General features: G+C 39.0%; 1 protein-coding gene across 35 annotated transcripts in view; it reads left to right on the top strand.

Moving 5' to 3' along the window:
* Window positions 1-14,506, top strand: part of SGIP1 (SH3GL interacting endocytic adaptor 1) — a 222,914-nt gene that overhangs the window by 146,405 nt on the left and 62,003 nt on the right. For 19 of the 35 annotated variants that reach the window (XM_063800863.1, XM_063800851.1, XM_063800845.1 and 16 more), the window contains 3 exons: window positions 3,170-3,262; window positions 5,839-5,913; window positions 8,029-8,529. In XM_063800863.1, coding sequence (XP_063656933.1) covers window positions 3,170-3,262; window positions 5,839-5,913; window positions 8,029-8,529 — 669 coding nt within the window. The remainder of the gene's footprint in view (window positions 1-3,169; window positions 3,263-5,838; window positions 5,914-8,028; window positions 8,530-14,506) is intronic. The other 16 variants (XM_054684016.2, XM_054684015.2, XM_003308176.6 and 13 more) reach the window with 1 other exon arrangement.

Here is a 14,506-nt window from a genome sequence, read left to right as displayed (position 1 = left end):
GAATGACCTTGAATCATTTAGAAACTTAGAAATAAGGCCAGGTGTGGTGGTTCACTCCCTCAATCCCAGCACTTTGGGATGCTGAGATAGGATTGCTTGAGCCCAGGAGTTCGAGACCAGCCTGGACAACATATGGAGACCCCCATCTCTACAAAAAATTTTTTTTAATTAGCCGGGCATGGTGGTGCATGCCTGTAGGCCCAGCTGCTCGGGAGGCTGAGGTGGGAGGTTCACTTAAGCCCAGGAAGTCAAGGCTGCAGTGAGCTGTGATCACACCATTGCACTCCAGCCTGAGCAGCAGAGCAAGAGCCCATCTCAAAAAAATAAAATAAAATAAAATAAAATGCTACTGAAGAAATATCTTTATTTCTGCCATTATTTTTGAGTTTACTTATTAAATATTTATTCCTAGAGTTAAACATTTAACATTTTTAAATTAACCATGTTTTTGGATGGCTGTAAATACTGTGTACTTTACTGACATAAAATCAGCTCTCTATAAAATACATCTTATCTATCCCTGAAATGTGTTTATGTCTAATGCATGTATTTCCAGTAGCTATGTTTGGTAATATAGAATGTTTTTATAAAAAATTATTTGACTTAGGGGCACCATGGTAAATGTATAATAACGTGTTATCCTTCTAGGACTTATTCGTGAAGGGCCTTAAGTGTTAAAGATGGCAAGAATTGGAAGCATAGTGGGTAGACTAAGCTACATTAACAAAGAGACCCCAAGTACAATAAATTAAACAAGATGGAATTTTATTACTCTTTCAGGTTAACTGTCTGGAAGTAAACAATATAGGACTGGTAAAGTAGTTCTGCTGTCTTTAAAATGTTGCTTTTATCTCTGGCTCCAAGGAGGCTGCTGCAGCTCTCCTCCCCTCCCATTCAGAAGAAAGGAAGTGGGGTGAGGACCACTGGAACTCACTGCTAACTATTCTACGAGCAAAACTAGAAGAGATACAAGTCACTTCCTGCCAAACCCCACTGGAGAGAATTTGGTGCTGTGTAGCCAGCTAAAATTCTGTTACTATAGAAGAACTGGAGAATGAATTCTGGGAGATAGCCAGCAGTCAGCCACACCTGAATATTTTCAATGATTTTGTTAGGAAACTGTACAAAGAACATTTCTAAATACTCATTTAGTGATTTTAATGTCCATAACTTAGAATCCCTATGTAAAGGTGGCCTTGCAGCGAGGCTATCAGTTTCCTTATTAACTCATCTGTGATCAATCTCACTTTTAATGACATATTGTATGGTGACTGGAGACGGGATTTGATTTGTTGCACCTAAATCTGCCCGTTTAAGGAATCCCATAACTATATGAAAACTTTATGTAAAACATAGAAATCATTCTTAAAAAATAATAGCTGTGTTCCACATTGAATTCATGAAGAAAATGCTGCTTCATATCTTTGGAGAATGTTTGCTTTCATGTTAAAACAGAGCGAAGTCCACCTTTGAGGCTTGTGGTGGAGAGGAGATACATACCCAGACCTGTCCATGAGTGTGGCCTCAGTTGTTCTTTAGATGATTTCAGCCCCTGAACTTCTGTAAAGTTCCTGCCTTTGCACCGATCACACTAGCTTTTTCAATACCCACACTTCCCTTTTGTATCTACTCATTCTTCTTTAGATTGATTTTTCTTTTTCTTTCTGTCTTTCTTTTTCTTTGTTTTTCTTTTTCTTTTTCTTTCTTTCTTTTTTTTTTTTTTTTTTTTGACAGACTCTCACTCTGTCACCCAGGCTGGAATACAGTGGCAAGTTCTTAGCTCACTGCAGCCTCGACCTCCCACAGCGATCCTCCCCAGAGTAGCTGCGATCACAGGCACATGCCACCCCACCTGACTAATTTTTGTATTTTTTGTAGAGACTGGGTTTCACCATGTTGCCCAGCTGGTCTCGAACTCCTGGACTCACGTAATCCTCCCACCTCAGCCTCCCAAAGTGCTGGAATTACAGCTGTGAGCCACCATGCCTGGCCTAGAAAGATCTTTCTATCACTAGTTGAAATGGTCTGGGGAAAAATATGTATTTTAGAGTTAAGTCTGCTGCATCAGATCTTAGCTCTTCTGCTTTTACCGTGGACACCTCATTAAACCACTCCTATCATTATTTTCCTCTCCCATAAGTGGAACTGGTATCAACCACATAGTGGTGGTATGAGTATTCAAATAGACAGTAACAGCTACTGGCCTTGTGATACGTGTTTTATAGACATTTTATATATACTCTATTCATATATCTTTCCTCTATTAATCCTCTTCATAACTCTCTAAGGTTGCTTTTATTATCTCCACTTTACACTAAAGGAAGGCAGCGCAGAGAGGTTAAGCAACCTGCCAAGGTCCTACAGTCAGTGCAGAGGATAGATTCAAACCACATCCAACTGACTTCCCAGCCTGTCCTAGACGACATAATGAATTACAGCAGTACTTGCATAGTCCCTGCCACAGGATAGGTGCTGAGAAGCACTAACTATTTGCATTATCATAGGTATTTTTAAAAATCAGAACAGCAAGCAAAAAGAAAGAGAAAAAATGTTAAATTCAGTATCCTTAGGCCCAAAACCTAATTGCCCTATGTTGGGTGCCTAAGCACTCATTTTTCTGGTTCTCTTAACATATTCACCAAGTGTTTTTAGAATAGTTTAGTTTCTTTTTATGATGCTGTAAAAGGTTTATGTAAAGACCCTGTAGAACCCTTCAAGGATAGGAACCACTGCATAGAATGCAGGCGTTTTCAGTTTTGAAGCATATTCATAGGAGGCTTTAAATCAACCAACTTACAGCAAAACAAATGTTCATGGGGTTAATGTCTGGATTTTCAAATGGGTACCTGAAACAGAGCCAGTACATGTACTGATACTCAGAATGTCCTTACGTGACCACCCAGGAAGCAAATGCAGATTCTGCTCTGAAAGTTTTTATGTAGCTATATGTACACACACAGACACTCCTCCCACCCACACTCACACCACACTCCTATTTCTATTCTCTGCTTGAAAAGAATAAGGAGCAGCACATTCCTAGGTTAATTTTTTAGTACTGAGACAAGAGGAAAATAATTTTGTAAAGCTCAACTTGAAATCGAAATTTTAAGTTCTAAAGTATGGGGATTTTTTTTAACTCACCCTGGGAAATCTTCTTTTTTGTTTCCAGTTCTTTTAGATCAGCCTGAGATATGGGGTTCAGGCCAACCAATTAATCCAAGCATGGAGTCGCCAAAGTTAACAAGGCCTTTTCCCACTGGAAGTAAGTTATGTGTCTGCTCTGTCTGGAAAAATAAGTGACTCATGTTAGTGTCTGTCTGCATAGTGAAATTAGGCAACTCTTAGAAAGTCTACGTAAGCAACATTAGAACTGAATAATATTAAGAAGAGATGTTATTCTAACAGGCTTTCAAGTTAAAGAACTCAGGGCAGGTTATGAAGACAGGAAGAAAATAATAAAGCAAATTATTAACCTTGAATCATAGCCTTCTCTGAAATCCCACATGTTTATTCATTCATTTATTCATTGTACATATGTAAGAATAAGAAGCAAGTGAGCTAAAGAAACTACTGCATTCCAGGCATTAGGCTATCATATAACACAGAGGTCAACAAGTCTAATACGGTCTCTGCTCATCCTATAGAGCAACTGAGGCTGCACAGGACAGAAAGGACACATTGATAGGAAAGAGTGACAATTGGGGAACAAGAGAACTGAGGCCATATGGCAGAGAGAAGCTGAGATAGTAGAGCAGAGTAAATGTATGTGAAAGTTGCCATCAGTCTGGCTTCTTCCAGCATGACCCAGGCAGCTGGGAAAGGAGGTCCTGAAGATCTAGATAGCCCTTCACCGGCGGTGGGTTGGGCTATTTGGACTGAATGGATTGTTCATCAGGTAAAGCCACCCTTCTTACAGATTTATTGAATTCCCTTTTCAGTAGACTGCCTCTGAAGCATGCCTGTGGAAGGCACTCTTTTCAAAAAAAGGTGTTTGGGGAGGAGAGAGATGCAGAGGATGTTTTTACTCCTTTGGGCTCACATACAGACCAACCAATACTTTTTCCTGTTCAGCATCTCCAGAGCTTACGCCTTGGTGCCTAAACGTGATCATGAGAATTAACCGCGGGGATTCATAATCAAAGGCCAAGAGGTTGTTTGTTGGAAATATTATTGCTATAAAGCCGTGTGATCTAGCCTTTCCAAAGATATTTCCCTCATTAAACAGGATAGGAGAAACATCATTATCAACAATTTTTTAAAAACTTCTGAACTTTGAAAAATGTATTTTTAAAATATTTGAACCACAGTGGCATGATTTTGAATGTTTTCCCCTGCAAAACAAAACTAGTGAAAAAGCTGTAACTTCCTTGAAAAGCTTTCTTTACAGACCTGAGCTATGCAAGTGATCCCTAGAAAACCCTTTCCTAAATGCCAAGAAAGTAAATGAATTGTTTATGGAGGTGATGTATTGGTTTTAACTAGTGGTATTTCAGAGCTGTGAGTCTTACGTGCTGTGGTTACACTTAGCACAGCACAGGCTGTTGTTTAATTGATGTGCATTATATCATTCTGCTCATGTTGTAGTTGCAGCATAAGTTTTCTATTTTAGCTTATTAGGCTTTTATAGTATTTTATTTGTTTTTATGGTATTTTGTTGATTATGACCTTGATTTTTGGCAGAGATCCTTAATCAGGAGCAGAGCCCCTGATTGACTCTTAACTTCTGTGGGAAAATATGGTCCACTAGAGGTGTAGCTTTCAGAAGCTCATAATTAAGATTAAGAACCACATATTCCTAGGCTTTAGGATGAGGGTAGTTAGTCATACTTATTGTGTGGAAGAACAGGATGCTACCTAAAAATAATAAATAAAGTACGGGAAGGGGAGGCGGAGGGAGGAATGACAGAAAAAGCTTCTTCCTAATTTAGGCAAGTGGAAGGTACCAGCAAGCGCTCTCCAGCCATGTGCCCACCTGCCTCCCTCTGCGTTTAGGTTATGAGAGATTGGACGGCATTCAGATTCACAGCTAAACTTTGGGATGGCCTATGAAATTAGTGTGAACTCTTTGAATCTACCAGATAGGACCAGTGACAAGAAAACATACACTTAAAGAAAGAGGAAGAAGAAATGAACCAGTTGAAACAGTAATTCCAAACTTTGCCCACAAAGTGACAAGTCCAGCTCAGAAGGGTGAATCTCTTCGTAGGGACCATGACACTTGATTTGGCTGTAATTTTTGTCAAAGGAATCTGTTCATTCCTCCTTGACCCAAGCAGTTAGTTTGCTTCTAACTTTAAAAAATGTACCAAAATTTAAGAAATATAATTTTGAGAAATCTTTCCCAACTCAATCTGGACACTAAGATCCTGACTGGATTAAAAACCCCTCACAGGAGCCCCCACCCAACCTGTTATTTCCGTTATCAAACCCTCAACTGTAACTGTCAGCGGACATGATTTCATTCAGTCAGTCATAAATCCCTTGAGGCCAAAGGCTATTTTTATTCAACACTATGACCCTAGTTCCTAGTACAGGAGGTAGGACGTAGTTGCCGCTTGAGGTTTGTGTGTTGAATCATATTTAAATGAATAAAATGGTGATATTATTATTACTCTCCAACATTCTCTTGACATTCTCTTGTACTCATAAAATGGAACAATCTGAATGGGTTCTGTCTCAGTTCTTTGGCTTTGAACTTCAAAGAAGTAGACCATTAATTGCTATTCCATTTCCAATAGCAGGAATATAACTGAAAGCCCAAACCCTGCTTATTTAAAGTGTATTGTATGACTTAGGAAGATCATGACCAATGATACTTAATTTCTCATCTTTTTGCAGCACCTCCACCACTGCCTCCAAAAAATGTACCAGCTACCCCACCCCGAACAGGATCCCCCTTAACAATTGGACCAGGTACGCTTTTGTTTTTTCAGTTCTGGGATGATGTGTCAAACAGAGCAGTGGCCCCAGATGAACATGCCCTTGATGTGTTGAAAACTGTAGGCTACACAAAAACATCACAATGTTGGCATTCAGTTTTGCTTTCATTAGAATTTCTTATGCAGACTTATTTTAAAGCACACTTCCAGGTTTCACACACACAAAAAAGTAATAATTTCTCAGTTAATTTTTCCTTGGTATAATTTTGTTGAATGAGGGACATTTTGTAACATGAAAGGAAAAAAATCTCAATATGAAAATTCATTGTTTAATTAACCCCTCACTTCATTGGATCTCATTTTAATGATTTACAAATTCAGTCTCAAAGCACAATTGATATTTTTTCAAGAGACTTTTGCTAAGTCTAAAACTATCTAGTCATGAAGACATAAAATGGTTCCCAGGGTGTGCAGCATACTGGTGGTGGGGAAATTCTTTTTCATTCAAGTATTTATTATCCCATGGCAAAGAGATATGTAAAGATTATGAAATATGGCAAGGAATTGCTACATGCCTGTAGACAGATAATGCTTAAGGCACACCTTTACCATCTATTAAAATCAATACTATGTATTCATACAATTTATAGTCTGCCAAGTCTTACTGGACTAGCAAATCAAAAGTAGTAATAGCTGTTATGTGCCTGGGCCCTTAGAATGTGGTTCTTTATCACCTTCGGAATTCTGTTGCAGCTTCATCCTTTGCTATTTATGCAGCCTGGTGAGTTTGATAGCTGCAGAGTGGGGCATTCATCAACAAAAGCAAAAGCACGATGTAGTTATTTATGAAATTTATATTGACTCAAACCCAATAGAGAGTCATCCAGAGCTTCATAAGTAAAGATGTTTGCAGGTTCAAGACATTTTGGCCCCTTTTATTTCCACAAATTGTGTTAGATATAAATATACCTACTAGCACAAGATTATAAATATTGCGGACCATGCAAAATGCTTCCCCATTTATCTGTAGCCTTGGAACCTTGAAAGTTAATTCCTTTCAAACTAGAAATATAGAAATACTAAGATGGCTCATATAACCCAAGAGTTATATAAAGGTAAAGTGACTTCTGTTCATGCCTTCCAGTTATTTAGGTAGCAATTTGTAATGTGAATAATCTCAGTTTTTAAAAAGTGCAGTTCTTCATACAGAGCTGTAGAAGATCATTCTTAATTTTTTCTCTTATTATTGCTATGAATTAAAAAGAATAGCTTATGCTAATATTTTAGCAAAACAGACATTTTGGTATCATGACAACCTATAGATAAATATCACGGTTATGCTTGTGAGGTTGACAGGTTAGACTTAATGAGAAAAGAAATTATTTAAAAAATTTTAAATTATTTTCTTCCCTATTAAGCAGGTATATATGTAACAGTTCTAATAAGTAGCAAATACCTCCTTAATAATCTATGTGTGTGTTGTGTGTGGGGTGTATATATCTGTATTTGTAAGTATCTTTGTGGTGATACCTTCTTAATCTTTGTACTGTGTTTCTGGTGTTTTTTAAGGTTGAGGATATACAGCTAAATACGATGTGATCACTTTTTAAAATTAACAAATATTATAATCAGTTTCACCAAAGTCTTGATTTAATATACAAGAGTAGACAATCTTTATAAAATATGAGGCCAACTTTGACTTCTCAATTCTTTTTATATTGTGTGATGTGTATTTTATTAGGCCAGATTTTCAGAAGGGACCTTGCTTTTGGAATTTGCAGTCCCAGAGCCTGTACTTTTCTGTGAATTTAACACTGCCTTCTCAAAATGATCACACTTGGTGCACCTGTGAGCAGCCTTCGAGAGCAGTATCATGCACAGCACTTTACATGATGGTCAAAGTAGCTAGCTGTGCTCAGCTTGCAAAAAAGAGTAAACAATAGCATAAAAATATGATGCTCACTTTGTGGAGGGGGGATCTCTCCCCTCACCTTAGGCTCCTAATCCAATAAAGATATTTTTACATCATGAAGTATGCCCACTGAGGCACCTCAGACACCAATGTATTTTCCAGTCTTTGCCTCCCTCCCTCACTCCCCACACAAATAATAAGTCAATTAAAGTTTAAAATCAACTACTTTAACCACAGGAAATGACCAGTCAGCCACAGAGGTCAAAATTGAAAAACTACCATCCATCAATGACTTGGACAGCATTTTTGGGCCAGTATTGTCCCCCAAGTCTGTTGCTGTTAATGCTGAAGAAAAGTGGGTCCATTTTTCTGATACATCCCCGGAACATGTTACTCCGGAGTTGACTCCAAGGGAAAAAGTGGTGTCCCCACCAGCTACACCAGACAACCCAGCTGACTCCCCAGCTCCAGGCCCTCTCGGCCCCCCAGGTCCCACAGGCCCCCCAGGGCCTCCTGGGCCTCCTCGCAATGTACCATCGCCGCTCAATTTAGAAGAAGTCCAGAAGAAAATCGCTGAGCAGACCTTCATTAAAGATGATTACTTAGAAACAATCTCATCTCCTAAAGATTTTGGGTTGGGACAAAGAGCAACTCCACCTCCCCCACCACCACCCACCTACAGGACTGTGGTTTCGTCCCCCGGACCTGGCTCGGGCCCTGGTCCGGGGACCACCAGTGGTATGTCTTATGCTTGAGTGTGCTTCTTGTGACGGGGAATGGCCATGGCTGCTGCAGTGTGAGCAACACCCTCCTCCTGCCTGGCAGCTGGCTTCAGAGCTTTAGCCCTCACTCCTCTGGTCTGGGTGTCCTGTGGCCCCGCAGCATGTCCTAGTCCATCAGATGCTCACAGTCATGGTCCAAGTCTGTGGATGTGTTCTGCCTTGCACTCCCAGCCCTTAGGTGTGCCCTGCCATCCACGCTGCAGTTAAGAGGTCTTGATTTCTAAAACAAAGCTGTCATGCCATTGTTTGGAATTCAGGAAAGTTCTAGGAAGACAGATTTCACAGAGAGTGGGTTTCATGTTAAATGTCTGATTTCCTTGTCGGATGCCCCCACAAGGACACTAGGTTTTGTGGGCCAATGTGTTATGTGTGTATGTAGGCAAGCAGGAGGGGGTGGGTGGGCTTCTTCTTTTTTTTCTATTTTTTTCTTTTCTTTTTTGGTTGTGGGAGAACCACGTTAACCCCTCTAATTTCTTTAAAAAGATATAAGGTTTGAAAAGGAGATTTTAGGAAAAAGCAAAAGAAAAAAAATGGGATACATATATTGCATCTGTAATCCAATCAAGCTGTCACTGAAGACAAACTTGATCTCTGTTCTCACCAGTTGACACACTCATCAGGCTATAGGTCAACTCTAAGTGTGGTGACAGGTGATGGACTCTATGCCAATTCTGATACTGAATTTTCTTTTGCTTATTTGAAGCTTCATTTTGTGTGTTTTAATTATGAAAGTATAGTAACACCTACCATGCATACCAAAGCAATATCAATATTTTCAAATGCATCTATGATATTCCATATCAAATGATATTCCATATCAAATATCAAATGATATTCCATATCATTTATTCCACTGTTGCCCAAATTTGTCTGACAACATCCCCCAGTGCTTTCCTTCCTGTTCATGTGGGTTCAGTTTAGGGGCCTTCAGTGGGTGCCATGTATTTGTTTTTCCTTTTGCTGTGAAAGAGGCAATAAAGTGTAAGGTACTTAAATCTAGTAAGAGACAGAAATTCTAATATTCAGTCATCATCACTGCCTCTTTCAATGAGGTCTTGCAGTACTTGCTCTGTGCTTGCAAATGCTTCTGTGCTTAAAGTGAGAGCATCCATGATGATCAAGAAGAGTGCTAGGAGTTCACCCGTACTGCACACAAAACCAGTGCTTTATATCTTTAGATGTGTATGCTTCCAGGTCCTCTTCCCCTCAAAAGGAAAACTATTCAAAATCAGCAAGTATTTTTACCATAAGACCTTTGGGAGCCTTTATTTTGCAAATAGTAGAAACCACAGTTTCTTATCCTGGGCACCACACTGTTTGTTTGTTTGTTTTCTTTTCTTTCTTTTTTTTTTTTTTTTTTGACAAGATCTTGCTCTGATGCCCAGGCTGGAGTGCAGTACATCTCAGCTCACTGTAACCTCCACCTCCGGGTTCAAGCAATTCTCCTGCCTTAGCCTCCTGAGTAGCTGGGAATATAGGTGTGTGCCACCAGACCCAGCTACTTCTTTTCAGTAGAGACAGGGTTTTCAGTAGAGACAGAGTTTCACCATATTGGCTAGGCTGGTCTCGAACTCCTGGCCTCAAGTGACCCACCTGCCTCAGCCTCCCAAAGTGCTGGGATTATAGGCTTGAGCTACCGCGCCCAGCCCTAAATGCTTTTTGGCCCTAAATGCTTTTTGTACATTATTTCAAACAACACCACCCTGTGGTAGATACTGTTATCTTTCCCTTTTTACAGATGGGAAAACTGAGGCTCAGAGATATCAAGTAATTTGCCCAAGTTTACAAGCTGGAGGCAATGAACTGGATTCATACTCAGGTCTGTCTGAGCTGGAGCCTATGTTGTTAACCAGTGTGCTCTCCAGGCACTTTTGTAAGGTTTGGTCATAAATATTCCAAACTTATTTGACTACTGACACCCATCTACACTGCACAGTGTCATCGACAAGATCACCAAAAGTCTTCTCTCAAAATGTACTCGTCTGTGCTCCTCTAATTCTAGAGGGTTACAGCATCCATCTCCATCCCTCTATTGTTCTTTCAGGTCTTTGAGGGGATGCAAAGCTCCTTACCTACCTGTAAAGATAATAAAGAACCACTATGAAAATCCTCCAAACCACAAACCCAAAGACATTACTCGTCCGTTATAAAAGAGGGGTGTGTACTTTTATTTTCTATGCAGCTCTCCTAAGCCAGACTCTCAGTCTCCTAAAAGGACATTTAAAGAATACCCACTTCCCTCCAAGGGTAGGCCACAATGCTGTCCTCAAAGGAAACATCTTTATCAGGAGTAGAGAGGACAGGTGGCTTTGGTAATTCATCTGTGTTTCATCTAACACCTTTCATAAAGTTCTCGAAGATATTTGTTCAATTGAATTTACCACTGATCTAATTAGGAAGAAAGGAATCTTTGTTTTCTTTCTGGAATTTTTGAGAGTTTTGTTGTGATTTTAATGTTTAGCTTCCATACCTTATTTGAAATTATTTTAAAATGTCACCAGTAAAGACTCTTGATTCTTCATAATTAAGCTGGAAAAAGCTTGACTTTACTGGTGTTTAAAGATTGGATTTCTATGTAGAAAATTGAACTGGGCCACTGAAGTTTGTGAATAAATAAAACTCTGCAGCATTATCTCTTTAAGTAAGTCCCAGTTTATTTGCTGCTTAATCTTTTATTGGTGGAACATATACAAGCTGGAAGAAATATAAATTTAAGATTGAAACAATAGGGTATGGCCTCATGTTTTAAAGATTAGCAATGCTTCTCACTACCTGCTTTTCATAACATTAGGCCTGATGAAACTAACTTTCTTGTATTTCTCAGAGCATATTTAATTGTATACCACTATGCACTCATTTTTAAAATTTTATTCACAGCAAGGTGACTGTCACTGACCAAGTATAGACAGTACTGATAACCTTGTGAATCAGAAGAGGTACCTGCTATTGAAAAGCAGTTGGAAGTTAAGAATTTGCTCCAATAACTCCAATTTCCTTATGGCAAAAGTTATAAATACCTGTTTTGGCCAGAACAGTACTTTACTGGAATGCTGGTTCTTGGCAAAGGCTCTCTTCTCCCATGTGGGTTGTGTGCCAGAGGCTGGGCAAAGAGTTTTGTTGGCTTGCACCACATTTGAGGGCCAGGGAAAGAAAGGAGTAAGTAAAGAAAGAATGTTCAGTGCAACATTTTCCAACTTGGGAAACTAAAGATGTTATATGCAAACACACAGTCAATAAACAAATTAGTCTGAGCTACCTGGGGTTGAATTAACTGAATATATTTCCTAACTACAAGTCTTTTAGAGCAGCAATGTCCAATACAGTAGTGCCTAGCTGCATGTGGTTATTTTAATTATAATTTTAGTTGCTTAACATTAATATAAAAAGTTCATTCTTTAGATACAGCAGCCACAATTCAAGTGCTCAGTGGCTATATGTGGCTAGCAACTATCTTATTAGACAGTTCTAGAATATTTTCACCATTGCAGACAGCTCTATTAGTAATGTTTCAGGGCTTTTAATGTGTTAGTCATCAAAAAGAGAAACATAGCATACAATCATTTACATACATATTTAGTGGTTTGTTCAAAGAAATGGTATCATTATGGTCTAAGAAACACAATTTGGGAAAGTTTGTTTAGTTTTTCACATATCTCAAAGTGCATATGTTTTAATTCACTTGATTCTCCCAACAACAGCATGAACTATTAGCCTCATTTTGTGGATTAGGAAACTGTAGCTTAAAAAGGTAACTTAGCTGTGGTCACAAAGCTAGTAAGTAGCAGAGCCAGGTTATGGTCCCAGATCTGTTGGATTCCATGGCCTGTGCCTTGACCACTTCTCCCAGCTGCTTCCACTGCTCCAGCTCAACACACACATAAAAAAAGAGATGAAAGTTGAAGCGGTAGACACGTGGTCTTCGGGGGTTGCCAAGCACATTGATTAGACCAGGTTGAGAACAACAAATGGATTGAGAGCATGTCAATCGTTGCCAACCTTTTTTAACTCACAAAACTCAGTGTATTTTGGGTTTTAAAGTTAAATCTTACACAGTGTTGCTGTCCAAATCATTTTCCAGCATTGTTCTGGAAATAAACACTTTTCTAAGGGGGAAATGAAAATGCAATTGAAAATTGAAGAGTGAGGATAGAGATGTGCAAATGATAGCCATCTACACTCTTAAAATGTGTAACAATTGAATAATTTCATGAAAGTATGTGAAGCCTTAGTTCAGTTGTGAAATACCCCTCAGGCCCTGAACATCCCCTGCTAAGCCTCAGGGTTTGGTCAAGCAGGGTTTTAACTGAAATATCCTTTTGCTTCTTAGACATTCTCTTAATGTCGTTCTAGCTGCACAAGAAATCAATTACTTCAAATCAGTACAGAAAAAGTGATTTCAATGGGGCATCCGTAAAGGAAAACAATTAACTTTTCAATGAACAACAAACTTTTTTTTGTCTTTCTAGTTGTATTTGTATCAAAAAACACAATCTCAATCATCATCACGGGTATCTACTACTTTCTATTTGTGTAGCATTTTATATAGTCAACATTTTCACAAGCATTTTCAATTTTATTAGTTACAAATACCTTGTAAGGTAGAAACAAGGCCTCACTGTTTAAAACAAGGAAGCTGAGGTTTCAGGCCAGTAGGGCCAGAACTCAAATCATCTGGTTCTTCATCCAGTGTTTTTCAATATTCCACACTGCCTTGGTGAAGGCTCCTTAGTACTTTCCCAGGCATCACTAAAAGGAGTTTAAATTTTTTTTTCTGGAGCATGTAGGAAAAGGATAAACAGTTGGATTTTTTTATTTTTAGATCAATTCAAAAGACTACTTCTTGGAAACAGACCTACAGATAGACATTTTGGACCTTTCCTATGCATGGTTTTCACGAAGCTAAATAGAACACCTCCTCCTCCATCAACACCAAAAAAAAAAAAAAATGTCCTGAGACTTCACTGTTTAAAGATTTATTGATCTCTATGCTGTTACTTCTGTCTTCTGAAAACATCCTGGGTGAAAATCTAACACAATAATCAAAAGAAAACTTTGTAGTGGGGCCTGTCAAAACATACCTTTTTTTTTTAAGAGAAGATTAGCCAAAGACTAAAAATATCTATATTGAGAGAGAGATGTGCAAGCCAAGCAAAAATAAGAACAGACTTTATGCAAAATGTGGGACTATACACCACAGTCCACAGTCCATCTCAAGCTATAAGAGATTGCATTTAAGAGCGTGAGCTTTGGAGGTACACACACAGTTTGAGCTATATGACCTGAGACAAGTTACTGAATATCTCTCAGCTTCAGATTCCACATAGATACCTAACAATACCTATCTCCAAAGCTTATCAGGGGAATAAGATCATACATGTAAAGTGCTTAGCGTAGACCTTGGCCCAGTGGAGAATAAAAAGTAAGAATACAGATGGTAGTGGTAGAGGAAGGTGGAGACAGAGAGGGAGCAGGGGTAATAATTAGTAGGTTTCACACGAATGTGATTACACATAGAATAAACAGCACAGAGAAACACACTCAGGATTTCAGATTATTTAAACAAGAGGAGCAAGTTTTAATCCCCCAGGGACTCTCCTAAAACACAGCAGATTTCTGAAATGATAGGTTTTGCTGCTCAACTTCAAAGCTTTTGAGAGTCTGAGAATTTGGAGACTGAGATGCTGATATAAAAACTCTCCAGAGATCCCAGTTTTGTGATGTGTTGTTTGGGAGGTGGTAAGGGGGTGGCAGGTGTGGGGGATGAAGTGTGGATATTCTCCCAGGGCAGGATTTCTTAGAATTTTCTTGGGATGATTTGAGACCTGTGCTTCTAACGGAAGTGACAAAAACCTCAGGAGCAGTCATAACTTTTCTGAACAAGAACGGTTTAAACGTTGATTTGACTTTTTAAAGGTTTTTGGTCAAGTTTCCCT

Source organism: Pan troglodytes, chromosome 1, assembly GCF_028858775.2.
Source record: "Pan troglodytes isolate AG18354 chromosome 1, NHGRI_mPanTro3-v2.0_pri, whole genome shotgun sequence".
Classification (NCBI taxonomy): domain Eukaryota; kingdom Metazoa; phylum Chordata; class Mammalia; order Primates; family Hominidae; genus Pan; species Pan troglodytes.
This window is presented reverse-complemented; position numbering and strand designations above follow the sequence as displayed.